Source organism: Dryobates pubescens, chromosome 24 (genome assembly GCF_014839835.1).
Source record: "Dryobates pubescens isolate bDryPub1 chromosome 24, bDryPub1.pri, whole genome shotgun sequence".
Taxonomy (NCBI): domain Eukaryota; kingdom Metazoa; phylum Chordata; class Aves; order Piciformes; family Picidae; genus Dryobates; species Dryobates pubescens.
The window spans coordinates 3,105,354-3,132,911 of record NC_071635.1 but is presented as its reverse complement, the minus strand read 5'-3'; the positions used below and the strand labels follow the sequence as shown (position 1 = coordinate 3,132,911).

Sequence of the window (27,558 nt, the reverse complement as noted above, 5' to 3'; positions counted from 1 at the left end):
GGAGAGGCGTGCGGAGGGCAGCGGTGAGCGGTGCGGCGGGTTGAAATTTACACCCCACCCCCCCACCCCCAACATTAAATTTGCCAGACGAGCTCAGTTGGAAGCAAATGAAAGCTGTATTTACAAGCAAAACTGCAATGGAATGCCGGGCAGTGGCACAGGACCCCGTTCACCCGAACGCCCCCAGCGCCGGCAGGGAGGCAGCCGCGGCCGCATCCCGCCCGCCTGTATTTACAGCCGCGCATGCGCCGCGCGGGGACGGCCGCGCGGCGCGAGGCAGTTCGGCTATGCTACCTCCGCGCGATCATTCCGCCGGACGGCCCGACGAAAAAGAGTCCTCTTCCCCTTTTCCTCCATAGCCGCTCGCCGCGACGCCCCCCTCACGGGAGCAGCGAACCGTGTGCCCGCTGGTGGCGGGGAGGCGGGCAGGGGGAGCGAACAGGGAGGCGGAGGCGAGCCCCCGCGATGCATCGTCCCGCCCCGGCGGTGCTGAGGGCAGCGGCCGCCCCGCCCGCGCGGGAGGCGGGAACGGGCTGAGGGGAGGCGGCGCGGCCGGCCCTTCTTTCCCTCCCCTGCTCCCCCCCGGGAAGCGGCTGGCTGCGGGCTGCCTCTCGCTCCCCCTCCCCTTCCCTTTTAATTTTTATTTTGTTTTTATTTTTAATTCCCCCCCCTCCCCCCCATCGCGGCGGCGGCGGCGGCCCGCCTTCCCCTCCCCGATCCCTTCCCTCCCTTCCCCTGTCGCCGCTGCCCCGCCATGGCGACATGAACCCGCCGGCCGCCGCCGCCGCCGCCGCCGCAGCCGCCCCGGCGATGGGGCCCGCAGGGTGCTGAAGCGCCGCGGAGGAGCCCCGCCGCCGTCGCCCCGTCATGGGGTGCTGATGGCCGGGCCCCGCCGGGCACCCCGCCGCCGCGCAGGGGAGGTGAGCAGTGAGGCGGGAACGGGGCGAGAGGGGATGAGGGCGGGGGTCCCAGCTGGGGAAGGGGGTGCGAGGCACCGGGGGAGTGTGCGGGTGCGGGGCTGCCTCCTGCGGACAGTGCACTCTGTGCGTGCGCCCGGGAGCTCCGCATCGCTTCTCTGTTTATGTTGAAGGTGTGCGGTGCGCGCCGCGCCCTCCTCCCTCCCCCCCGTCCCGTCGGTGCTGGTGCCTGGCTGGTCCCTGTCTAGTCGGTGCTGGTGCCTGGGGCTGGACCCTGTCCTTTGTGCCTCCCTCCGTGCTTGGGGGCCAAGCAGAGCATCTGAGCCCCAGATGTGACTTGTTGTCACAGCGCTGGGCCAAGGGGCTCTTTGCGGCGCACGTAATTCGGGGTTTTTGTTCTGTTGTCTTGGTGCACTTCACTTGCAGAGATGGGCTGCGCTCTCCTCCCGGCCCTCTTTGCCCTCCCCTCCGCGATCGGAAGAAGTTTCCTTCAAAGAAGAGTGGCGTTGTGTTGTCTAAATCTATCTCCAAAGGGTTGAACTTAAAGGAATGAGGTTACCAGCACTTATTTCACGGTGGTGCTAAGAAGCAGACTTCCAAAAAATCCTCTTGAAAGCATGGAACTCAGCAAAACCTGTTCCCTTACCCTCCCCTTTTGACCCTGTGAAGGAGTAAAAGAGCCATCCCGCCGTCTCCTGCTCTTAAAAATAAGGGTGTTAGAAACCAGAGCGTTTCAAGCTTGAATTTGAAAGCGCTTTCCAGCAGCAGCCTTTGTGTGCGTCCAAACTGTTCCTTCCGTGGTGTGCTGCAGCAGCCTGTCGATGGCACAGCCCCCTTTAAAGACAGAAGGGTGAGATTTGTTTTTTTAACTGATAACTAAATAAGCTGAGCAGAATGCATGGTGTGGTGCCAAAGCTGCCCTCTCTGCAGCCTCTCCCACCTGTGCCCTGCAGGGATGGCAGATGGGGCTTTGTCCCCCACCCTTGGGGCTACCCCCCTGGCTGGGGCTGACTGCTGCCCCTGCCCTGATCTAGACCTGTGGAGCCCAAGTTTTGCAAGGTGAGGCAGGGGAGGAGTTTGCTACTCAAAAAAGCAAATCACAGCATTTTTTCCCTTGTCTTGAGGGTCTGATTTTGGATCTCTGCAGACGGGTCAGGTTTGTTTTTAAAGTAGCTTGGCTGGGGGACATGAGCTCTGATCTGTGTCCGCACAGACCTTGGCGTGAGATGTGGGAAGCTGATCTTTTGGCTTCTCCCCAGCAGGAGCTGAGCTTTCACATGGTGTATGTATATATATATATATATATATATGCACATATATACACACACATCTAATTATCCTTCACCCCTCTTCAGAACTTGTGTCTACTTAGATACAACAGAACTGATCTTAGGCTTGCTGTTAACTGTATCCATTCTGTATTCTTACTGACTTCTGTGCTTTGTTTGCTCTGGGTTCTTATTTAAAAATAGCCTGCCTATATCACTGCATGATAAGAGCCTTGCTCTATCAGGACCTTCCTCACAAAAGGTCTTGCTTGATGGATGCTCTGTTTCAGGTCTGGAGTGTCCCAGGACCGCAGCTGGGTGTTGATGAGAGGTGGTGGTGAGCAGAGCAGCCCTCCCATGGAGTGTTTTCTGCTCCAGTCTTACCATCAGCAACCCTTCCTAGATGCAGCTTAGGGCACTGAGCAGCCTGAGCTGTGCTGAGCAGCTTCAGCCCTACAGGGCAAAGTGTCCCCATTGTCAGCCCTGTCACATGCCCGGGCTTGTGCCAGTCGTCCCCTCCTGGGGCTATTACAGGAGCGGAGTCTGGGGCCAGCAGTGGGGCTCACGGAGACTGGCTCTGCAGCCTTTCTGGACTCTTCCAGGTGGTACAGGGGAGGTTGGGCTGGCTCAGGTGTAGGTTTAGGAACGGTCATAGCCCAGTGCTTCATATCCCTACATCCTGGAGGTCTTGGGTTGACTTAAGGAACAGACAAGTCAAGTGTTAGACCTTTGTTTTCCAAGGCAGTGCAGTATCCAGAGGTATGCCTGCCATCTTCTAATAACACTTGGATGCAATCAACATTTACTTTCTAAAATGTGTTATTTTCTTGTTTTCAGATTGTTACAGTAACATTTACAGACATTTATCAGCCTAATAGACTTCAGTCCAAGTGTGAGCTGTTCAGTGCCACTACCTTTGCTCATGTGATTGCCCTGGGATAAACTTTTAAGTCAGTAGGTGGACCCAGGTGTGTAGCTTTTCACAGCTTTGAGCACTTTCCTTGTAATTAGTCTCTTACATGTCCCCTTCTCACCTTCTCTTTGCTCACTCCCTTCTTAGAAGGCAACAGAAAGGAGAAGATGAGCAGTGTTGGTGTGGTGGAACATGCCCTCCCCTGGGGCCCCTGCGTGAGATGCTTTCCTTTGCATACCTGCAGCAATGCCCTGCTTAGAACAGTAATTAATCTTGACCTCACGCTGAACTGGCCCTTGGGGAGCACATGCATTCATGGATTTCATCTGGGGCTTTGCAGGTGTCACTTTTTAGGCAGTAACATTCAGCACAGCTGTCACGCTGATGTAAATTATCCATCTAAGCTGGGTGATGGAACAGATACAGGGTCAGTTACACACTGCCAGGGAGAGATTTTAAAAGGACTAGGCAGCACCAGTGGCTTCAGGAAAGCTACACATTATATACTGACCTCCAAAGCATGGTCCTTAGGACTCTGTTGCCCGAGCAGAGAGCAGAATATGAGGAAAGCAGAAGACTGGTGTCTCCAGATGGAGTTGTAGGAACTGGAGATCCTCCCCTTTGAGATGCAAAATGGGTGCCAAGAACCAGCCTGCCCAAGAACAAATTGTGGCTGTTTTCCTTTACTCCCATGACCGTGGGTTGGAGAAGATGCAAACCAAGGTCCTTGTCACCAGGACACTCTGATGAAGCGGCAGGAAATCCAATCTGGGCATCAAGGATGTGGATTCTGGTTCATTGAGAAGAGAGAGTGGTTTCTGTGAGGACTGAGCACAATAACAGCTATTTTCAAATGCCAGAAAAGGCAAGGTGAAGTCACTCAGATGGAAGGAAAAAATCTCAGGTGTCTCCCATCCCAGGATGAAGCAGATGTGGTCTGAAATGTTCCCTTCCTGTGTGTTTGCTAACTGCAAATATCAACACTGCTTTATTAACCATAATGGCTATTTGCACTTGCAATAAACTCAGCTGAAAGCACACTCACACATAACATGTTAGTGCAGATACTCCATTTTGCTCATCAGCCCAGACATCAAACATTTTCTTTGCTGGGATGATGGGAGGTGCTGGATGAACCCATTTGCCAGAGGCTTTTGTGCCCTTTTTTTTGTGGTATTTTGCTGCATACAGCAAGATCCCCTTCCTTGGCTGGGGTAGGCTCCCTGAAGCTTCAGCCTTTACCCTCCTTGCAATTTTGACTGCAATTCTTGGGGCTGAACTGCTCCTAACTGGAAAGGCTGCAGCTGCTGTAGGAACGTGACCATCAAATGCATCTTGGTCTCCATTTATGAAAGCACTGCAAATGAGTCTGTGCTTGTGCTGATAGGAGCAAAGAGGGACTTCAACCTTTACCTGCCTTACAATTCTGACTAAATTTTGGGGTGTACCAGCTGCCATGCAGCTGGAAAGGGTGCAGCTGCTGTAGGAACGTGACCATCAAGTGCAGCTTGGTATCCATTTCTGAAAGCACTGCAAATGAGTCCAAGAGCAAGGGTAGATTCTGCACAGCATGCTTTGGGGAAGCAACAGCCCTCTGCCAGCCATTACATGCTGCCTCAGACACACTGTTTTCTCTTTATTCTACCTCCTCCTCCCAAATTTCCCTTCCTGGGGTATGTTTTATGCTGAGGACTGTCTGGTTTAGGTTGTCCAGAGCTGGGGATATCGGGGCTGTTACATTCATACTGGTTGGGCAGGAGAGAGGAGTGTGCAGGGAAGAGCCAGGACTGTGCCTGTGCCATCCTATTTTTGTGGACAATTGGAATGACATCCTTTGCTGTATTGTCTCAACAAGAGGCTAATTAGTCAGCAAACTGGAGCTCCTGGAGGATAATTAAGCTTTATAACTGTGGGTTCTCTTTTGGTTGATGAGAAAGAGGAGATGGTACCCTCAGAGCCTAAGAATGCTGCTCTGCAGCTACTGTGCTGTACCTCATAATTGATCTATTGTTTCAACAGCAGATAATTCCTCATTTCCTCATAATTATCATTTTAGTGCCTCACACTGGATCCCAGTATTAGCTGTAATCACTGATAATTTACTCTGAAGTCAATCAGAATTTGCAGAGCAACATATTGGCCTTGGTAAACATTTATGTTTTCAGATAAAATTCCCTTTTGTTGTTAAGAGGAACCAAGGCATTGTAGTTAAGCATTTTTTTGGCTGCAAGTGCTGAACTGGGTATAAACTTGTTTGGGTTTGTTACTGCTCATTTCTGTTAATGACTGCTGCTGAAAGACAAAAAGAGCTACTGCTGAATCCTGTCCCTCTGTTGCTGCCCGGAGAGGCTCTGCATTTATTTGGTTTCAGGGGATTACATTACTCAAGAGGTGGTGCCTGGTGCTTCAGATGCTGCATGCCTGTTGGCCCTTGCCTGTGGAGAGTTAGCTTTTATGAGCTTGAAAGCCTCTGGCCCTATTTTATGAAATTACTGCTCACTCTCATAGGTTTATGAGCTTGATTTTTCCTCAGAGTAGCTTCCTTCAAGTTACTGTTGTTTTACACCAAGTTATATTGGTGATGGGAGAAGTGAATCACACTCTGCATGTGTTGCTTTTAGGAGACCAGCAGTGAGAGATTACATAATGCCTGCTTTCCTGCCTTTCTGCCCAGCTTTCAGCATTTGATGCCTGAAAAACCTATGAGCTGCTCTGGGTATACAGCTGAGCCCTCAGAACGGTGCTGGTTTAAGCCTAAAGCCCTTAAGATCATAGAGTGGTTGAGAGTGGAGGTGACCTCTGAAGGTCATTCTGTACAGCTTCCCCCTCCCCTCAAGCAGAGCCATGTAAAACCAGCTGCATCCTGGCCCGTGTCATAGAATCATTATAGAATGGTTTGGGTTGGAAAGGACCTTCAAGATTATCCAGTCCCAACCCCCTTGCCCATGGGCAGGGACACCTCCCACTAGCCCAGGTTACTCAAGGCCTCATCCAGCCTGGCTGTGAACACCCCCAGGCAGGGGGCAGCCACAGCCTCCCTGGGCAACCATTTCCAGTGTCTCACCTACCTCACTGTAAAGTCCAGATGCACTGTCCAGATGCCTTTTCAAGATTCCCAAGGACAGAGATTCCACAACCTCTTCAGGCAAGCTCTACTGATGTTCTATCACCCTCACAGTAAAGAAGTGTTCCAGATGATTAGAAGGAACCTCTCCTGCAGCCCATTTTGTGCCCCCTGCCTTTATTCCTGGCACTGGGCATCACTGAGAGCTTGGCTCCATCTTTGCAGTTTATTCCTGCAGCCTGTAAAGCTCCCTGTATCAAAACCCTCTGCCCTATCAGTGACAACTGATACAACACCTGCTGGAAGAACCAGCCCATGGTGTGCCACCAGCATGTCTGAGACTTTACTGAAACTGCCTCCTTCATGGCAACTTCTTATATTTGGGAGTGGGGCTTTGGGCCTGGCTCTTATATAGGCCTCTTCCAATTAGTGGCTAACAGGTTGCTTGACCCTCCCTAATCATGTTCATTAGAGCTTCCTCAGGCCCACACCCTTTTGTCTTCCCAATTATTGCCCTTAGCAACAGCTGCACCTTCAAGTTTCTCAGAGGGTTCCCAGGTGTTCCCCAGCAATCCTGGACCTTGTCCCAGAAAGATCCAGAAGGTTCCAGAGCAGAACCCAGAGACTGGTTTCCGATGTTAGCATTTCTTTTGCAAGTGCTCGTGAAGTGGCTTAGAGGGGGTTTGCTTTGCAAGGGTTTTGGCTTTGCTTAATTTAATCCATACAAGCAAACACCCTCCATCAGTTAATATCCTTTCCTTTGATTTTTAGGTTCAAATAAGCCAAAATCTGGAAGCAGAACCTCATTAAAGGGTATTGAGTTTCACCTCCTCTTTGCATCCAACACACATACGTTCTGCAGCTGGTCTCCTCAGGCTGGGTTCTGAGCTTACCTTGGATCCTGGCTTCCCTTGCTGTGTTGCCACACGCTGCCTCAAGGGCTGGGGTTGAAACAGTTTCTTTGCATCGCTCCCGAGCTGCGGCACAAAGAGTTCTCAGCTGTGGCTGACCAGAGGCACATGAAGCTCGGGCAGACTCCTCTGGGCAGTTGCTGAGAGAAGGAAATGCAAACCTCACCCAGAGCCATTAGAGAAGGGGGTAGGGCTGGTACACGTCTGGAAGCACGCCCGTCTAGCCGGGAGGGAAGAATGGGAACTTTGTCTGAAGTTCAGGCAGGAGTTCATCTTCTACCTTGGCTTTTTTTAAAGTTCCGACTTTGGAAAGCAGAATGGAAGCTCCACTCAAATAGCAAAACCCTGGTGACAGCTGTGGGGCTTGGGGAGTGCAGCACGGCAGAGATGGTGTCTTAGAGCTGGTCTGCTTTGTGGTCTCTATCTGTAGGGGGGGGAAGGCTTTGCAGCAGGCACAGATTTTATAAAAGGGTGGCTGTTGGAAAAGAAGAACAACTCAGGCTTGTACCTGCAGGACCCCCCCGAGTGCCAGCCAGCAGACAGCAGCTTTATGCCACCACTGGCTCTGTGGCACCCTCCCTCCTATTTAGAAACGTCCTCACCAGTGCCTTTTTTGGCCATGAATTATTCCTCCTGTTTTCTTGCTACCTTTAGGAGGAACTTCTTTAATTTAAGGGTGATGGAGTACTGGAGCAGGCTGCCAAGAGTGTCTCCATCTCTGGAGAAAATCAAAACCCACCTGGATGTGTTCCTCCTTTTCCAGGGGAATCTGCCTTGGCAGGATGGTTGGACTTGATGATCTCCAGGGGTCCCTTCCAACCCCTACCATCCTGTGATTGTGTGTGGGAACTGAAAACGTTGATGTTTTCTACCCCAGTGCTCTACACCTCTCAAATTCCATCTGGGCTTTCTGTTTTTTTCTGCACAGCAGAGACACAGAAAATGGTGGTGAGAAGAATGCACTGCTGCTGGTCATGATGCAGCCCTCTCCAGAGGCTCCTGCTCCTCCTCCTCCTCTCTGGTTTGCTAAACAGGCGGTGGGATTTCTGTTTCAAAACAGACTTCAAACACCTCCCTTCCCACCCATCAAAACATTGCTCTTGCCTTCTCCTTGTGTGCTTGTTTTTTTGTTTTTGTTTTTAACTGGCAGATTTCTTTAAAATGTTGGGGGAAAAAAAAATCTTCCATTTGGAAAACCAGCACTAAAATGAGGTCAACTTGCTGTGCACTCCCAGGAAAAAGCTGGTTGGAGGAAAAGAAGTGGCGAGCGTGTGATGTACATGAGCCTGCCAAAACACCCGACAGGCTTGCCTTTGTAGCAGGTTGTGGGAGTTAGCTCTGCCTGAGTCACACAGCCAAATGGCATCAGCCCTCTGCTCTTCCCAGCCCAAATCAAATCACCTCTTCCTGCATTCAGGCCCGTGGCTGCCTCCTGCCCTGCTCAGATGTGCTGCTGGTTCAAGGTGCAATACCAGCTGCGTACCTGGGGTGTATCTATGTTGGATACCAAGGCATTTCTCATCTAATGTCTGTTAGCATTCATTCCATAAAAGCCAGTTCCTTGCTTCTCATACTTAATTAGATGCTGAAATTTGAAACTATGTTCCCAAACATCTTTTTCCCAGTCCCTGAACTCAAAAATCTATTGTCTTACAGCTCTGTCAAGCTGTTTCCACTAACCAGGCTGCAAACGTGAGTTACCTTCTTCAGCTCAAACCAGTTGGTTTTAACTTGGTGCCAGCCCTCTACCTATCACTATCACCTCAGGCCGTGCTTTAGCAGGTTGAAAGGACAGAGAGCTTGGCACTGATTGCTCATAGCAAAAGTTTACTCTTAAAACACAAAAGCACTGTCCTCTCAGAACTGTTACCTGTCACCAAATAATGTGCAGCTGTCAAAGGAGTCTATGCCTGCTGCTTTTTTCTTCTCAGGTGGAAGCAGCACAGTAGGCATTTACCCCTGTGGGGCAGAAATTTCCACCCTGCCTTGCTGATTTGGAGTGAGGAAAGAGTTAAGCTGAGAGAAAGCCCCAGATACTAAAATTAACATCCATCCATCCCACCCACCCTCCCCCCGCCCACCCCTTTGAAATTTCTCAGCACAACTTGCAGTCAGACGATTTCTTCTAGCAGTGCAAGCTGCGTTTTGATCCTGGAAATCACAGATGGCTGCCTGCAGCTCCCAGGAATTCAGTCCCCTTCCTCTCTTCTGCTTTGCCTTCCTCCCCCACCCAGAGCAGTCTGTTTGCAGGTCATCTGGAAGATCTGAAAGCTGAAGCAGATTTGGCTGCTGGGCCCTGAAGTGCTTACAAGTTCTGCAGAAATGCCTGTGGTGGTGTAGCTCTGTTGGAATTGCCCCTCTTGTCTGGAATAGCCACCTGGATTTAGTCTCCAAATAAAAATAGCAGGCTTTAGGCTGTCTCTAGCCCTGAAGAGCTTGTTAGTTTTTTACTAAATGATCTAGGTGTAAAAAAAACCAACCCCCAAAAACCCACCCAAGACCAACCCACAACCAAAACAAAAGAGGTTTCTCTTGCTGCCCTGAATGATTCCAGTGAGCCTGTTTACAGTGCATCTGTATTGGAGCAGCTGAACTGCGACGGGAGGCAGGGGGAAACGAGGAGCTGTGTTAGGAGCCTGTGCTGCCAGTGGGTAAGGCATTTCTTGTAGCTGCACCTTTTGTCTGCAGGAGGCAGTTTTTGTTGTCAGTGTGAGTATTAACAAACCCTGGAAACATCAATAACATCAATTATTTTGCATGCTAGACAAATGCACACCCCCTCAACTCAAAAATGTTCCTGGCTAGGGAGGTGCTGCCCCAGTTGCTGCAAACAGAAGTGCCTTTGAAAACCATAGCCTGCAGCACTTCGCCTCCAGCTTCTCTTGGGGAGCCAAAGCCTCTTGACTCTTCCAAGTCAAGTTAGCTAGCAACAGGGGTCAAAAAGAGGTCTTTATCAGATGGGTGACAGTTGATGGACTAAGTCAGGGGATTTTTAAAGGATAAGCAGGGGATTTTTCATGCTTTTTACAAGTAGAATCATAAAACTGTTTTGGCTGGTATCTTGGGATCATCAAGTCCAACCAGCAACCCACCACCACTATGGCCATTAACCCACACCCCCAGTGCCATGGCCACGCATTTCTTGAACACCTCCAGGGATGGTGTCTCCACCACCTCCCTGGGCAGCCCCTTCCAATCCCTGGCCCCTCTTGCAGGAATAAAAATTTTCCTGATCTCCAGCCTAAAGCTCCCTTGGCAGCAAAAACCTCACACCAAGGTTTTGACTCTAATTTAAGAGCAAGATCCAACCTGCAGCTTGGGATTCTGCTCCCAGCAGACGTCAAAGCCGATGTGTTGTCTTGGCTCACTTCTCCTTTCCCAACGTCCCAGGGGTTCTTTGTGAAGTTTCAGTGTAGCCAGCTGACCTTCTGGTGAAGATTAGGAAACTCTTTGAACAGGGATTTTAAAATTTCCAAAGTGATCTCTGGGAAAAAAAAAACAACTTAACAAACCTCCACCCTGGAGCTGGAGTTCAGTTCTAAGTCCGGGACACAGAAAGCTGGTTGACCACCTTGACAGTGGCACCAGGCATGGGTCCCAGTCCTCATAGAGTCATAGAATGGTTTGGGTTGGAAGGGAACTTCAAGATCATCCAGTTCCAACCCCCTTGCCCATGGGCAGGGACACCTCCCACTAGCCCAGGTTGCTCAAGACCTTATCCAACCTGGCCTTCAACACCTCCAGGGAGGGGACATCCACAGCCTCCCTGGGCAGCCTGTTCCAGTGTCTCACCACCTTTACTGTAAAGAATTTCTTCCTCATCTCCAGTCTAAATCTCTTACAGCTTCAATCCATTCCCTCTCATCCTGTCACTCCAAGCCCTTGTAAATAGTCTCTTCCCCAGCTTTCTTGTAGTCCCCTTCAGGTACTGCAAGGCTGCTCTGAGGTCTCCCTGGAGCCTTCTCTTCTCCAGGCTGAACATCCCCAACTCTCTCAGCGTGTCCTTGCAGCAGAGGTGCTCCAGCCCCCTGATCATCTTCATGGCCTCCTCTGGACCCACGTCCAGCAGCTCCATGTACTTCTGATATCGGGGCTTAGTCACAGAAAATGTGAAGTTTGGGCTGGAGCAGATGTTTGGGCTCAGCCCTCCTTGGGTACTGCTGTTCTCTGCAGGGAACCTGCTGCCCCAGCAGCCACCTTCCCTGCTGGTGGGAGCCTGGATGTTGCTTTTCTGTGACGCTCAGGTTTTACCATCTTGAGCTCGAAGAGTCGAAGTCCAGACCCTGCGCGGCCTTCACCCCCTTTCTGCAGGCTGGTTTGTGGGGAGCTGTGCTGGCCATCCTGTTTCCCTGCAGTGGCTGCAGGGGCTCTGTGCAGGGCTGTGTGGATGCAGGGCATGCTGGCTTTTCTGGGGTTTAAATGGTGTGCATTTATCTGCTGAAGGGCTGTGTAAATTTAGATGCAAACTGGGTTCAGCCGCAGGGTGCCTGGCGCGCTGCCTGGCGCGCTCTCGCTGCTGGAGAAGCCTGGGCACCGCTCTTGCTCCAAGGGAAACTTTCAAGCACGTCATTCCCCTGCTTGCCTTTTTTTTTCCCCCCTCCTAATAAAGGTTTTTATGCCCCAGCACTCACTGAACCACCTCCCAAGTCCAGACAGGAGAGGTTATTTTCCACTCTCCTTCCCCTTCAGCAACTCAAGAAGAGTTGCCATCGCCGCTCACTAGAAACGTCCCTTGCAGGGCCGTTGGTATTTTAGGGTGCTAGGGACACCTCTGAACTCTCTGTTTGGGGTCACTGACCTGCTCACACTGCCTAAAAAGGGACCAGGGAAACTAAAAAGTCTTCTCTGGGCCCAGAGGCCTGTGCAACCCATTTGTGTTGTAAATGCAGGGTGCATGTTGTATCAGTCACAAGAGAAGAAACCAAGGTGCCTGAGGATGTTCCCTTTGGCCTGAAGTTTTCATAGAATCACAGAATGGTTTGGGTTGGAAGAGACCTTAAAGATCATCCAAACCCCCCTGCTGTGAGCTTGGACACCTCCCACCAGCCCAGGTTGCTCAGGGCTTTATCCATCTGGACCTTGAACACCTCCAGGGAGGGGGCATCCACAACTTCCCTGGGCAACCTGTTCCAGCATTCTCCCACCCTCACTGTCAAGAATTTTTTCCTAATCTCCAGCCTAATTCTCCCTTCCTCAAGCTTCAATCCATTCCCTCTCATCCTATCACTACAAGCCCTTGTAAGAAGTCCCCACCCTTCTCTTTCTCCTCCTGTGTTTTCTCCAGTGAATTGAGGGGGGTGGCTAATTACCTTCTGTCTCCTGCAAAACAAAGAACAGACCATCAATATTTGATGTTAGGAAACATGTTTGGGCTAAATAAAGCTACTGCTTTCTTTCTGTACACAGTGAGCAACTCACTGTCTCCCAGCTCTTGGAAAAAGTCCTCTGGGAAAAGTTGCTCTGCACAAGCCTGGAGGATCCCCTTCTCTGGGCTCTTGCATTGCAAAGTGAGAAGGCTACACCAAGGGCCCCCCCTCCACAAATGCCAGAGGTGATAAAATACTTCACCTGCCCAATTTGAGCTGTTTTCTTCCTGTTGTTGTGAGGGTGCAGCTCTCCTCACTGCTCTCCTCACTTCCCACCTCCTTTGGAAGAGCTGATGTTGATCCAGCCTTTGAGAACCAGTTCGTCCCACAGGGAAACCTGTCTGAGAGCCTAATGAGATGCTAATAAAGCCCTTGAGGGAATCAGCTGGGGCTGAGGCTGTGAATGTGCATCTCAGTTGCCCCAGTGTCATTAGAATCACCTGAGGGTTAAGAAATAAATGCAGAAATGAGTAAATGCACCTAAATAAGCTGTGGGTCAAGCCACAGAATCTAATTTCACCTCTTCCCAGGCACAGCCTCCCTCTTGTCAAGTGAGGAATTTCCACAGGGACTTTTGAACCCACAGGGATGCTCCATGAGCCACTCAGGAGCTGATGAGCAGTGGTTTTGAGACACACTGCAGAGCATTTTGAACCCTTCAGGAATCATGGATCCAAACTGTTCTCTGCAGCCAGAAGAATCACTATATGGCCCATAGCACCTCAGGTCATTCCAGTGACCTGTGCAGGGGTGTGCCAAGCCAGCACAGCCTCTCCTTTCTTATGCATAGATTCACAGAATGGGTTGGGTTGGAGGGGACCTTCAAGATCAGCCAGTTCCAACCCCCTGCCATGAGCAGGGACACCTCCCACCAGCACAGGTTGCTCAAGGCCTCATCCAACCTGGCCTTGGTCACCTCTGGGGGGGGCATCCACAACCTCTCTGGGCAACCTGTTCCAGGGACCGTGGAGAAGCTTTTGTTTTACAAAAGTGGACTGTAAAAAGGGGGTGTGAGTGTGTGTTTCTGTTCAGGACCAAGAGTCTTGACATTCATTTGCCACTTAAAACCTGCTTGGCTCTAAAGTGGGGCTTGAGGAGCTTGCAGCTTCTGTGTGAATTATGCCCTCCTGTAAACTGACAGAGAAAATATTTGTTGTAGGGTTTGCGTCTCTCCAGAGCTGCTGCTGTTACTATTTATCATAAGCTGCTTGTTTTTCACTCTGGTTTGCATTTGTTTTGTCTGCTTCTGCCTTCTTGCCTATAAACACAGCACAACCTGTTGTGTTAACAAACCAGTCTTTGTCACACCGCCTGGTGAGCAGTTTTGGCCAATATCCACCTGTTAGGTGGATTTCACAAGAGAAGGATTTAAGAGTTTAAATAACTTTCCCATGGCTTTACCCTTCAGGGCTGAATTGTTTTGCTTTAATGATTTCATACTTGCAAGAGCTATGCAGCTAGAGGAGTTGGTAGGCAGGCTCAGAAGGATTTGAATAACCTTTTCCATCAGATCATCTTCTCCATTTGATAAGCAGGTGGTGGAATCCTGTCTTGTAAAACCCCAACCAAACAGAACCTTGCCTCATTGCAAGTGCACAAGTTTCTTGACGTGTCCTGCTGCTGAGTGAGGCTGCACTCAGCCCAGGGAAACTTCCTTTTTGCCTTTTGTGTTTGGCTTTAACTTTTGCTTGTTACCATCACCTGCTTCTCACTGCTGTAGGTCTTGCAGACATTTTCTCCATCACTTTGACTTGTTTGCCACTTTTTCCTCCTTCAGTCCACAGTCCCTGTCTGACATGAGAGCTGTGCACTGATGGTCTGTGGGTCTAATGTATTTCCAGGCCCGAGAGGAACCTTCCTGGCCCCCTGCGTTGCACGTCAAACAGGTTGTGCTGTGAGGAGCTCCAAACCATACAAGGAAGACACTGATGCATTTGTCAGGCTCCAGCTTGTAAATCAGTTCCCTTCTCAGACAAGTGTTCCTCTGTTCTGCACAGAGCTGCCCCTTGCTGCTGGGAGTACTGGGCTAAGGCTGGCACCAGCCAGGCTCTGAGGCCTCTCCTCTCCTCTGAGGAGAGGGGACAGCAAAGGGCAGCAAAGATACTGGAGGGACTGGAACATCTCTGATGGGGAAAGACAGAGAACTGGGGCTTTTTAGTCCGGAGAAGATCAGCCTGAGGGAGAGCTCATCAGTGCTGATCAGTACTTCATGGGTGGGTTGGAGGGAGGATGGCACCAGGCTGTGTTCAGTGGTGCCCAGTGACAGGACAAGGGGTAACAGGCCATCAGAAGTTCCACCTAAACATGAGGAGGAGCTTTTTAAAGGGTGCAGGAGCCCTGGAGCAGGCTGCCCAGAGAGGTGGTGGAGTCTCTTTCTCTGGAGACATTCCAAACCCACCTGGGTATGTTCTGTGTGAGCTTCTGTAGGTGACCCTGCCTTGGCAAGGGGGTTGGCCTCTGTGATCTCCAGAGGCCCCTTCCCTCTCCTGCCATTCTGTGATTTGTGCTTTCCTTGGAGCAAGTTGCTGGGCAGGGGCAGCTCAACACTTCACCAGGCTGTGTTTGGTTTTGCAGGTAGCTGTATCCAGCTGGGTGGCAGGTGGATCCAAGGGTCACCATGAAGTTTGCAGGACCCCTGGAGAGCCAGAGGTTGTCTCTCCTTCTGGAGACGGCAATCTCTAGGGAAGCTCAGATGTGGAAAGCACATGTGCCGAAAATTCAGCCCAATCAGGTAATGTCTCTTTCTCATCCTTCCTCTTCACAAAGGCTGCAGAGCAGCCTCTGCTGTGGTTTCATGGCAGCAGCTGACGCTGTGGCAGGAGGAGTTACCTGCTGCTGGAGGCTGGGAAATTAACCTCTGGAGAAAGTGACGACTTCTTTATTTGAGGGACATCCCTGCAGCTGGGGAGGCAGGACCCACTGCAGCACACCGTGTTAGACCTCTGCTGTAGCTCCTGAGAGCACATTCGTGGGATGTCCTCATTAAATCAATTGTACAAATGATAATTAACACATTTCTAGTGGGCAGCAGCTCTGCAACAGCTTTTAAAAGCAGCTTCATTTCCTTGGGCTAGCTTTCCTAATAACACCTTGGAAGTGCTGATGGCTTTTCACAGGAAACACCTTCTCACATGAAGTTACTGCCAGCTCAGCTCAGGCCTGCCCCTGACACAGCATGGCCACAGCTAAAGCTTGGCTTTGCCCTTCTCCCATCCTGGGCCAGACTTACCCCTGCTCCAAATCAGCCTTGGATCAGCCCAGTGCTGCCAGACAGGCTGCAGCTGTGACAGCTGAGAACAGGCCAGGATGTGACTTGCTGAGGCCCTGTCTGCTTCAGGAAGAGCCCCACGGCCTGGAAGAGGACTATTTATGGAGCAGGGTGCAAGCTGGTGTCATGGGAAGCAGAGCCAGGCACGGGCCTGTTCCAGGGAGGAATGTTTTCATAGGACTGGAGGAGAATGCAGGGTGGAAGGGGCTGCAGCATGGGGTCCATAGCCCAGCCTCCTGCTCAAGTTCTGCAGCAGAGCCAGAGAGAAGATGGGGCTCAGGACCTTACCCACCCTGAGGTGTGTTGCCAAGGAGTTCTCTGTCTGCTGTGTGCTCTCAGAGATGCCTGTGGGCTCCACAGAGTTGTGTTCCAAACCAAAGTGAAACACGAGGGTGGCTGTCACAGATAACTGCACTGAAGGGCTGTCTGCAGGGTTCACCTGAATCTTCCACCTGTCAAGGCTGATCAGTGTGGTGTTTGGTTTGTCTCTGGGGAGCAGGAAGTGCTCTGGTTGTGTAGGAGCAGCTAAGGTTCAGTATTAGTCCAGGTTTGGCTTTCCAAATGAGTTCCCCTGGTTGGCAGAGGTGGTTGGAGGTGTGGCTGACTTGGGGCACGTACCATTGAAGACCCTGGCTTGTGGGAGAGCTGCCTGTTCGTGCTGGCAGTGTGCCTGGGCTTAGTGCTTACAGTGCAGGGAGATAAGATTGCAGCATAGTGAGACAAGCTGGGGACCTGGAGAGTGTAACCAAAACAGATTCCTCTGGGAAGATTTCACAGGCACAAGGAACTCTTTTTTGCTTTGATGCAGTTGATTGTGGCAGCTCAGGAGCCACCACCTGTGTTAGTTTTCCAGGCAGCCCCTCCCTAGCAGGAGTGCCTGGTTGCCCTCTGAAGATGACATTCCTTGCCTGTGCCACCTTCGAGTTGTGACTGCAGCAGGAGGACTGACCTCAAGCCCTGTCTGGGAGTGAAGAGCAGCTGACCTCGAGGGTGCTCAGTGTCACTGTGGCTGAGGTTTGCAGCACCTCCAAGGTGTTAAAATACTTGGGGAGGTTTGTGGGACTCAGCTGCCAGCTGTGGGAAGTCAGAGTAGGATCTGGTACAGAGCAACCTGCTGGCTGAAGGCAGTGTCAAGTCTCAGGACTGGCCTGGACCAACACCAAGTGTGTCCTTGCAGTGTGGAATGACATCATGATCCTGAAGGGTCCCTTCCCTCCCCTCCCATGTCACTTGAGTCTGTGCTTGGGAGCAGTTCCTGGCCCTCTGCACTTGTCCCCTGGAGTTTCTGCTCATGGAATTTGCACCCCAAACCTCTGTTGTCTTTGCAACCTTCTTCTTTCTCTTCTCCTCCATGTCAGTCAAGACGCTGCCTTGTTCAGCTGGAATCCATGCTGCTAAGCGTGCTCTGGCAGCCCAGAGTCGTTAAATGGGATTGGCCTCTGGCTGTGTTTGTGTCAAACCTACCAAGGGCAGATGGAGAAGGGGACAGCAGCACAGCTCTCTGCTCTGGGGAAGTCCTGACTGCTGCCAGGGTGCAGCTGAAACCCCTGGGTCTGTACTCAGTGTGTCTCTGCTCCTACCACTTGTGGCACCCTGCTTCCACCTGTCCCTCCACTTCTGCAGCCTTCAGTCACCACCCCTCAGTGTGAGCCATTCTCATGTTTAAAACCAGAACAAAGTCAGCTTCTCAGGATGTGTCTTGAGTTGAGGTCTTTGAAAAGAGGAAGCTCACAGGAACAGGAAGAGTTTACATTTTTAGCACATGCTGCAGAGTGTGCTGGGGACTTTGGGCCTGGTACTTTAACTCTCTGTGATTTTTCTGTTGAGAGCTCCCATTTCCTACTGCTTTTAGCTTCCCTCCTTTCAGTGTAGGCCACTGGCTCTGGGTGTTTGCAGTATATCCAAGCCAGATCTCAGAGGGGCTTTCCAGCCTGACAAACCCAAAACAGGAGGGCTGAGTCTGGAACCCTCCTGCTGCTTCTCAATGCATTTGGTGATTTCTTTTTTCTCCCCCTTCGTTTCCCCCCCTCCTCTCGGGTTATAGAGTATGCAGATGACATTTGTGGGGTTTCATGTGGTTAAGGCTTGAGAAACCAAGCAGTAAAGGCTGGTCAGGGGTTGCTGCTTGCCTGTTACCAAGTAACTGCAGCAGAGGGGTGTAAGCCTAGGGGCTTGGGGTTCTTTTTTATAGAAGCAGAGCCTCTCTTCTGTCATTTCTCCTTTCTTGCCTGCTCTGCCTCTTTCTCTCTCCTCATTTGTTCTCTGCACCTCTGGAGGAAGGAGGAGACTCTCAGTTTCTTTCCAGTTTTTCCACTGCCTCCCCACACAACCTCGGGTTGGTCTTTTCACCTTCTGGTGCCTGTTGTAACCTGTGGGCAGTGTTTGACTTCCTGATTTTGCCCAGGCTGGTGAGGCTGCTCCCCCCCCCAGCCTCAGTGCACCCCACAGGGCTGACAGCAGAGGCTGTGCTGCTCCCCAGGCAACTCTGCCAGATGGTCCTTCTGTCAGGAGGGCACCTCCCAATTCCAACTGGTACCAGAGAGCAGCAGCCCAGTGGGCATGAGTTTGGGGTCACTCTGGTGTAAAGCAGCAATCCTGAGACCCAAGGAGGGACCCATTTGGTTGCTGTATTTCCAGCTGCCCTGTTTGGAAGCCCCTCATTCCTGATGAGGGTCACCTGCTTGCTCCCCAAGCAGAGCTAGGCAGAAACAAATAGGGGAGAGGGCAGAACATCCTTGTCTGGGGCAGCAGACAGAAGACACCTGAGCAGGTAAGGTGCTTCTGCTAGATGAGGCAGCAATCAAATGGAGTCAGGTTGGAGTTCACAGATAACATTTGTCTGAGACTGCATTTCCCAGAGTCTGGAGCTGGCCTCAGGGATGCTTTGTGCTGTGCTCACACTCTGGAGCCCTGCAGCCAGAGGACATGCATGGGCCCTCAGTCCCCAGGGCTGTTCTTAGGTCTGCCTGGGAGCAACCAGCTACTGCTGAGCCTGCCCTGGCTTAATTGTTGCTAATTAGAGCCCTCATGCTGGGCTAGCTTGCTCTGCCACCCCGGGGTGGGGGTGGGCAGCTTCTGTGGGCAGCACAAAGAGCTGGCCACACACAGCATCTGCAGGAAAGTACCTGCAGAGCAAGGAGGAACTTGTGCTTTCCAGCCCCCAGGGACTTCCTTGCTCTCAGTCACCGCAGTGTCTCAGTTTCATTTTTAATCCTAGCTAATAAGGAACGGTGACCTCAGTGCTTAATTACCTTCATGGAGCTGCATTTGTTACTGGTGTTACTGGGATGGTGCAGGTACAGCCTGGAGGGAGAGGCACACAGACTGAAGGGGGACACTCCTTGCTGGGATGTGGCAGCAAGGTTTGTGGGTTTCTGCCTGGCCTTTAAACTGGGCTATAACCAATTTTCCTCTTCCTGATGGGATGAGGTTTCAATGCACCTGCTCTTGCTGGCTGAGGGGATTCTCTCCCCACACTTGTGCCCCTCTGTTTGCAGCAAAAGGCTGGGGTAGAGAGAGGGTTTGTGGATTGTTAGTGCAGCAAAGAGCTGGAGATTCACCTCCTGTCCTTTGCTTCCCCAGACAGCTCCAGAGCAGCCAGGTTCCTGCTTCCCTTTGCAGTGGTTCCTTCATGTTGCAGGAGCAGGGTGCTCTGTGTGGGGGCTGTGCTCTTTGTTTTCATTGCTGTCTTGCTGAGATCCAGGCTTGTTTTTCAGGGGCTCAGATCAAATAACCACTTCTTCCTCACCTGGAAGGGACAGCTGCTGGCAGGTTCTGGGCATGCAGTTGCTGGTTTTTACGTTAGGCCTGGCCAATTAAAGCTCTCCTGAGTTGGAAGGTTTGGTCTCCCACTCTCTGTGAAGGGTGAGAAGATGCAGGGAGGACTGGAGACCGCAGGGCAGCAGGGGCAGGTCTGACCCTTCCCACCCCTGCTCTTTCTAGGAGAAAGCCTAACTTGTGCTTTGGCAAGCACAGGGCAAACAGCACTGAGCCAGGACAGGCCCTGCCAGGAGCTGCATTAGAAAGCTGATGCCCATTTCTGCCAGAATCTATTAGGAATGGAAGGGGATGGGAAAAGTGCCCCCCCCGCGGTGCTGAGGCATAGCCCTACTGCTGTTTTCTGCCCCTCCTCCTGCACCGCTGCTGTCTCACAGGAGGGCAGACAGGCAATTGCCCTGCTGGTGCAGCTCCCCCAGCGCCCAGGCCTGTGCCCCCTGGCCTCAGCAGTAAGGCTGCCGGGGCAGGAGCAGCGGTGAGTGAAGAGGCAGAGGCAGGTTTTTAAGTCAGGTTTATTTCGTTGGCTGGGTGGTTGCAGGCTGGCTGTCAGCAGCCGGGGGCAGAGCTTACCTGCTGGACTCAGCCAGGTCCTGCACTTCCAGGGTAATCCTTTAAGCAGCTTGAAGCCTTTTAACTCCACAGTGGTGTCCAAACCTGGCTGTGGGTAGAAGTCCCTTTGTGTGCCTTTGGCTCCTGACATTTGAAACCAGGCAGAAGGAACAAAGCCATTTCATCTGCTCCCGTTCCTGCCTGTTCCAGGCTCAGCTGTGCAGGCCTCGCTTGGCTCTGTGAGGACAGCCAGGGTTTGCCATGGGGGTGCCCAGTTTTCTCCCCAGGCACACTCTGGGCCCCTGTCCTGATGTCCAGATGTTTTTAGCAGAGCATTTACTAAACCTTTCTGTGTGGTGCATTTGTTCTCACCCCAGTGTGCACCAGACCAGCCTTTCTGGGCTGAGCCCAGCGTGGTGCAGGCAGCAGCTGTCCTGCCCCTGGTGGGGCTCACCTTTCACCCCCAAACTGCAGTGACCATTTTAGAAAGAATCTATTTCTTGGAACTGGGGGGAAAAAACCCAAAACACATAGCTCTTTCCTCATGGAAAATGGTAGTTGCTTTTAAAAGCCACACCAGAGTCAGGTGGCATCATGAGGTCCCAGCTGGGTCAGACACAGTCCTGCTGATGCTGTCGGGCTCCAGGAGAGAAGGCAAGGCAGGACTTCATTCTCCTCGGGGCAGCACCTGAAGGCAGGTTTTGCAGGCAGAGGTAGTGGTGCTTTATTAGCCCAGCTAGGACAGCTGGAGGGAGGAAGCAGCTCTGGGTGGCACAGCCCTGTGTCTGCAGGGCCCAGTTTCTGGTGTGCTTTTTTGGGAGGGAGCTGGGTGGCCACGTTTTGGTGGGACCCGTGCCGGCCAGCAGCACCGACCTGCTGTGCCCCCAATGGCACAGAGCCCAGAGCTTGGCCCTGGGGCTCCAGCCCTGCCTCCATCCCCATCCCTTCTGTCCTGCTCGGTGGTGAAGGTGGAGCTCAGCACCAGGGAGGGAGTTAGGCACAGCATGAAGATGTCACACTGCAAGTAACAACAGAAGGTGTGAAGCTGGTGTCCCCGTGGAGGCCCTGCTGTCACTGCAGCCCTGCCTGCCTGCTCTGCTCTCACACATTCTTGACTCCCAGGCAGGAGGCAGCAGCTCTGCCCCAAGCAGTGTTACCTGTGTAAGGCACACAGTAGGTACTCTGGTGATGGGTGCAGCCTGGAGTATTTATTTTGCAGCAGTGCTAAGGGGTTTTATTTTCTCTAACTGCTCCTTTTCCCTTGCCCTTTGTTGTTGCTGGGAGGACAGCTACAGCCCAGCCCAGCAGTGACCTTTGTTTGACAAGCCCTGAGCTTTCCTCTCCACAGTAACCTGCCAGCCAGCATTTCATTCCCTTTCTCACACCCTCTCAGCAGCAGCCAAAGGAGCACAAGGACCCTGAGCACAGCACAAGAAGTGTGTCTGGTTTCACTTCTGGACACATCCTTGCTCATCACCCCAAATAATCTCTGTTGAAGTCAGACCAGACATTGACTTGGTTGAATCCAAAGGCTGGAGAAAGTTGTAAACATTTCCTGAAGGAAGTCAGGGAGAAAGAATTGACGTCAGGGGCTGATGGGTTTGTGTGGTTGAAATTCAGCTACTGGCCAAACAGATCAATGGGGGTGACCTGGCCAGCAAAAAGAGTCCAAAAAAACCACCAAACCCAAGTGTTTTGAAGTGAAACTGGAGCTGCTTTGCCCCAGTTCACTGCACTACCAAAGAGCTTTTGTAAGCTGCTTGGATTTTTCAGACTGAGCTGCAGACATCCCTGCAGTTTGAAGGAAGAATAAACCTTGCCTCTCAAAGCACAGCTCCTCTCCTGTGTGGCAGGAGCTGTGCACCTGCATGGTTCTGAGGGGCTTGAAACCATCACAGAGCTTAGAGCAGAGCTGGAGAACACGCTGTCAGCACCTGGGAAGCTGCAGCACAGCCTCCCTCTCCTCAGCACAGTGCAGTCTGAGGTTGCTGTAGGGAACATTGTCTTTTCCAGGCAGAGTTCTTGGGCTGGGGTAAGGAGCAGCAGGAACTAAGTGGTGACTGAGGCTGGCTCGGAGCCCCTTCCTCCCAGGGCAGGCTTTGTCTCCATGCTGAGTGACTCCTGCCAGGTAAAACCTTTGGGCTTCTCTTTCTCAGCCTGTCTCTGACAACAGTTTGCTTTTCTCTCCAACAGGATGTAGCCATTTCTCCAAAGCAGAGGGATGAGGTCATCCAGTGGCTGGCCAAGCTCAAATACCAGTTCCACCTTTATCCAGAAACGCTGGCCCTGGCCATCAGCCTTTTGGACAGGTTTTTAGCAGCAGTGAAGGTAAACACTTGCAGCTCCACAAGCTGCAGCGGCTCTGTGCCACCCACCCAGCCGGCTGTGTGCAGCCCTGGTGCTGCGGCGGGACGGAAACGCTCCCTTCCCTCTGCTCTCCCCCCCTCTGCCCTTCTCACACCTGCACCGCTCCAGGAGCTTGTGGGATGGGTACCACAGGCTGCTGTCAGCAGCTTGTGGAGGTAGAGTCTCCCTGTAGCCATTTCCTACCTGGTGAAAGCAGCCATTGCTGTAATAAGAACCTGCCATGCCCAGGGACCTGGCCCAGTGACTGTTTCTCTCTTCCCTCTGCTCTACCCCTTCCTTTCCCTCCATATAAGGCAGCTCAGCAGCTGCAGCTGTGCTCACCCCAGAGAGAAGCAGCCCCTTCCCTCCTCAGCTCTGTGGTTGGGATGTTGATTGCCTCAGCAGGGTCCCTCTTCCTTCCAGCCATCAGAAAAAGGGGCTGCAGAGGTTGTGCTTTAGGTGAGCAGCCTGCAGCCAGACAGAGCTTAGCACTGGTGGCACATCAGCCAGATGTGACAGATAGGAAGGACAGGGAGGAAGGACAAGCATGGCTGCAGCCCATCCGAGTGACAGGCTGTCCCCTGCTGCTGCCCTGAGCAGACTGGAGAGCAGAGATGCCTGCTGGGTTTTAAGACTATTAAACATAAAATGTGTGTGAAAAAAGGAAGCTAAACCCCAGCTGGGATCTGCAGCTTAGCTGTGCCCATGAGTCTGCCACAGGAGCAGCTCAGATGTGCTGGGCTGGGGTCATGCTTTGCACCCGTGCAACTGATTTAGAAGTGTGGATCAGCCCCAAATCCCTGGCCTTGAGCTGTGAAATGAGGCTTTGGGCAGCCCCATCTCCTGCTGCATTTGCTCTGGTCCGTTCCAGGCTCAGCAGAGGTGCAGGTGAGACAGCCTAGGAGAGCCAAGCACTTACCTCTCACTGGGACTTCGCTGGGTGGGTTGGCAGTGACATCACCATTAATCCACCCTTTCAGTATCGACAGTGGTTTAATTACAAGCCATGGAAGTTTTTATTCTTAGAGAGATAAAGTGGCTGAGTCACTGAAAGACTGAGCTGGGAAACACAGCTCAATATCTCAGCAGCTAATGCCCTCGAGTGCAGCTTTTCTGTCAGCAATTTGCAGCAGCCAAGGAGTCTGCAAGGTATGAGAACACGAGTGGGGAGCCCACTGAGTGCTGCAGCCTGTGGAAAGATGTTTTGTCTGGATGAGCGCTGCTCAAACAGCTCAGGCCTCGGTGCTCCCTCCCTGTTTCCCCCTGTGTTGTTATCAAGTCCCTTCCCTTCACCATGGATGTGGGGTGGCAGGGTGAGGCTCCCATAGGGGACCAGGCTTTGGCCTGTCTCCAGGGCAGTCTCTTAGAGGGGTTGCACCCGGGAAAAGAGGAAAGAAAATGATTGCTAAAAATAAGGGGGAGAAGCAGCTTCCCTGATGGCAGGAGCCTGCCCCAGACACCTGCTTTCCCCCAGATAAACTTCACAGAAGGTGTCCTTCCTAGCTGTCAAGAACAGGTTCCAGCCTTGCCCTGAGGGGATTGATTCTCTTTGCTTTCAGTGACAACTGAAGGCTCCAGCAGGCGCTCCCCTGCCACCCCCACCTGTGGGCTCTCTGCAGGGACTGCAGTTTAAAGGGCACTAGGAAGCCAAAGCTGTAGGCACAGCATGGTGCTCTTGGAGCACCTGAGGCTGGCTGGAGGTAGGGATCGTCACCGTGGACTTGAGCCTCTGTTGTCCTCTTGCTGCTTTCTGGATTTCCCAGCAGCTCAGCCTTAGCCACCCCTAGCTTGACTCCAGCTGCTGAAGCTCACCTAACAAGCAGCAGCTCTGGCAGCAGTTCAGGCTGTAAGCAGAGCTTCACATTTGGTACAGGACTTACACTGACCTTTGCATGCAGCAGCTCCTGAGGTGGGTAGCAGAGGACCAGCTGCCAAATTTCACTTGCCTTTCCCAAACCAGCTCTCCCTTACCAGTGCCTGGGCCACAGTCCTGAGCAGTGCAGGGCAGGAGTACAGGAGGGGTGGTTTCTATGGTGCTTTACACTTCCCTAGGCAAGGACAGCATTTAAATCCTCATCTTTGCCTCCCTGCTCTGGGTCTGGACCCTAACACCGGAGCTCTGCTGAGGCAGGTGCAGTGGCAGAGGTCCGTAGCCAGGTGGTTTTCCCCTTCCCATTTCTCCTGCACTGCCTACACCCAGCTCTTTCCACACCAGTGGGTGCCAGCTAGGATGCCAGGGCTGGCAGCTCGCCGTCCTTCCCTACGTCATGGAGCAGGGCTGGTTGCCTGGCACCGCCTGCCAGCGCCGGAGGCCGGCCTGCTGATCCGGAACATGGCACATGGGCAGCCCAGAGCCTGGGGCTCAGCATGTCCAGCACACCAGGAGGGCTCGTGGATGATTTGTGCGTCACACTCACAGAGGCTTCTCTGCTCTTCTCTGCCGTAGGCTCGTCCAAAGTACTTGAACTGTATTGCAATCAGCTGCTTCTTCCTCGCTGCAAAGACCATCGAGGAAGATGAGGTAGGTTCCTCGTTCTTGCCAGCCTCGTGTGGTCTGAAGGCGCCTTCAGACTCTGCCAGCCCTGCCCTTGCTTGCCTGTGGTGGCTGGTGCCTGCCAGGACAGGGCTGGGGCATTGTGGGTGGTTTCTGTACTGACTGCTCCTCTGGGTTCTCCCTTGCCCTGGCTTTTGTAGAGGATTCCAGTACTGAAGGTGTTGGCTCGGGACAGCTTTTGTGGTTGTTCTCCAGCTGAAATCCGCAGAATGGAGAAGATTATCCTGGATAAACTGAACTGGGATCTTCACATGGCAACGCCATTGGATTTCCTTCATATTGTAAGTAAGAGGCTGCTCACATTCTTCTGGTGTCTGGTGGGGTAAAGAAGGTACCTAGACAAAAGCCTGCCTGAGGGGAGCAAGGACCTCAGGCTGTGTTTGTAGCTCCTCTGTGCAGGTCGTTTCTGAAGGGAAAAGCCTTGCTGGAGAGCTCCAGAGACCTGTGACATGGGGGCACAATTTCCAACCCATGGCCTTGCCATCTGACCTTCTCACCTGGTTTGAGGCATGTGAAGCCACAAGCTAAGACACAGCTCCTGAAAGCCTTAATTGTGGTGGCTTGGCTCAGGACTAAGTGCCAGGCAGCATCAAACCAAGGCCAAAGCACTTGCTACAGAAAGGTGTGGCCAGAAAACCAGGACCATGGATGATGCAAGACCAAGGGAAGAGTCCTGAGGGTCTCTGCTGAGTTTCATCCTCTCTGCTTGCTGGAGGAGGTTTTGTCCAGGGCATCTGACCTGCCAAACCTCTTGCTGAGAGAAGGATGGAAGGGGGCAGCCTTTTGCAGCGCCCCGAGAAGCCTGGTCCCCAGGCACAGGATGTGGATGATGGCAGGTCCCACCAGGAAGGCTGCACCAAGCCAGTGGTGGTTGTTTCTGTGGTGTGGAAATTGCCTTGAGGGTGGAGCTGCAGGATCCTTGTGTGTCCAAGCCCTGTGGCATACAGCTGTGGAGGTCTGAGCCGGCTTGGCCCCGGGGATTGCCTGCCAGTAACCCCAGCTGCCTCCCCTCGCTTGTTTCCCCCCAGTTCCACGCGGTCGCAGTGTCCAACAGGCCTCAGCTGCTGACCATCCTGCCCAAGCTGAGCCCCTCCCAGCACGTGGCGGCGCTCACCAAGCAGCTGCTGCACTGCATGGCCTGTTACCAGCTGCTGCAGTTCAAGGGCTCCATGCTGGCGCTGGCCATCGTCAGCCTGGAGCTGGAGAAGCTGCTGCCCGACTGGCTGGCTCTCATCATCGAGCTGCTCCAGAAGGCACAGGTGAGGGCTGGGGGGCACCGCGCAGCGGGGAGGGGCAGGGCGGGGCTGCAGGAGGCTGCGTCTTGCTGGGCTGATGGATCCCTACCTGCTGAGCCCTGCCTGCGCTCATGCTGCTGAGAGGATGGCAGATGTTGGGTTATAGTGGGACTTGATGATCTCAAGGTCTTCTCCAGCCAGCTGGTTCTGTGGTTGTACTTGAAGGGACACTTTGGTTCTGCAAAGTCTCAACCTTGACCACATCCAGTAGGTGACAAAGGGAGCCCTGTGTCCTGATGCATTCAGGCTCTCTGCACCAGGGAGGGGAGCCTAGTCAGCCCCTCGGCCTAAGCATAGGGGTGGCCTGACAGGGGCTGAAAAGAAGAATGCTCAAGCTGCTAAAGACAGGCAGCAAAACCTTTTAACATGCCCCACACTATTGTCATGAGGTGGGAGCAGAGCAGGGGTCTGGATGATTTGGAACTGGAGCAGGGTAGATTGAGGTTGGATTGAGAAGGATTGGTGCTAGGAATGGTGAAATACTGGAACAGGCTGCCCAGGGCGGTTGAGGCCCTGTCCCTAGAGACACTTAGGATCAGACTCAGTGTGGCCTTGAGCAACCTGATCCACTTGGATATGTCTCTGCTAACTGCAGGGGGTTGGACAAGATGACCTTTGAGGAGCCCTTCAACCCCATGCAATCTCTAACTGTGTATCTTGGAGTCATGGTGCTGGGGGTGGTTTTGCTCCTTCACCATTTTCTCCTGCAGCCAGCCTACCATTGAGGAGAAGGGAGGTGCCCAGGTGGTTGGTGTGCTCAGAGCTGCAGCCCTGCCCTGGCTGCCAGCCTCTCCCCTCTGTGGCAGCCATCCCTCACCCCTGTCTCTGCCTCTTGTCCCACTCCAGATGGATAGCTCGCAGCTGATCCACTGCCGGGAGCTGGTGGCACATCACCTTTCCACTCTGCACTCTTCTCTGCTGCCCAATCCTGTATATGTCTACAGTCCCCTCCAGCACACCCTGGTGACCTGTAACAGAGGAGCGTTCAAACGCCAGCCCTCCTCTGTCCCAGGGCCGGGTTTCTCCCAGGACAACGGCAGGCCAGAAGCGCCAGGCGCAGGTACAGCCGCGCTCTACCCGCGTCTGCCGGCTCCCGGCGGCTGCAAGCAAGCCTCTGCCAAGCGGAAGGTGGAGGAGATGGAAGTGGACGACTTCTATGATGGCATCAAGCGTCTGTACAACGAGGAGGCGGCTCCAGAGGCAGTGGCTCTCGACAGCGTGGCCTCTGTCTGCGGCGCCGACGTCTCGAGGCAGGAGGGCAGCGTGTCCCCGTGCCCACCCCTCCAGCCTGTGTCTGTCATGTAGCTGCGGGCAAGCGGCGCCTGCTCCA

General features: G+C 52.9%; 1 protein-coding gene across 1 annotated transcript; it reads left to right on the top strand.

Moving 5' to 3' along the window:
* The first annotated feature begins 638 nt into the window (after window positions 1-638).
* CCNI (cyclin I) lies at window positions 639-27,558 on the top strand. The gene is made up of 7 exons (XM_054172563.1): window positions 639-920; window positions 15,014-15,170; window positions 22,227-22,361; window positions 24,826-24,900; window positions 25,074-25,214; window positions 25,962-26,192; window positions 27,075-27,558. The coding sequence occupies exons 2-7, from the start codon at window positions 15,057-15,059 to the stop codon at window positions 27,531-27,533; spliced, it is 1,155 nt and encodes a 384-aa protein (XP_054028538.1). The 5' UTR covers window positions 639-920; window positions 15,014-15,056; the 3' UTR covers window positions 27,534-27,558.

Excerpts from the sequence above, each read along its gene's own strand:
- CCNI (XM_054172563.1), top strand. The coding sequence starts at position 15,057 with ATGAAGTTTGCAGGACCCCTGGAGAGCCAGAGGTTGTCTCTCCTTCTG. Across the intron at positions 22,362-24,825 it reads GGTTTTTAGCAGCAGTGAAG|GCTCGTCCAAAGTACTTGAA; the intron begins GTAAACACTTGC and ends TCTCTGCCGTAG. Across the intron at positions 25,215-25,961 it reads CATTGGATTTCCTTCATATT|TTCCACGCGGTCGCAGTGTC; the intron begins GTAAGTAAGAGG and ends GTTTCCCCCCAG.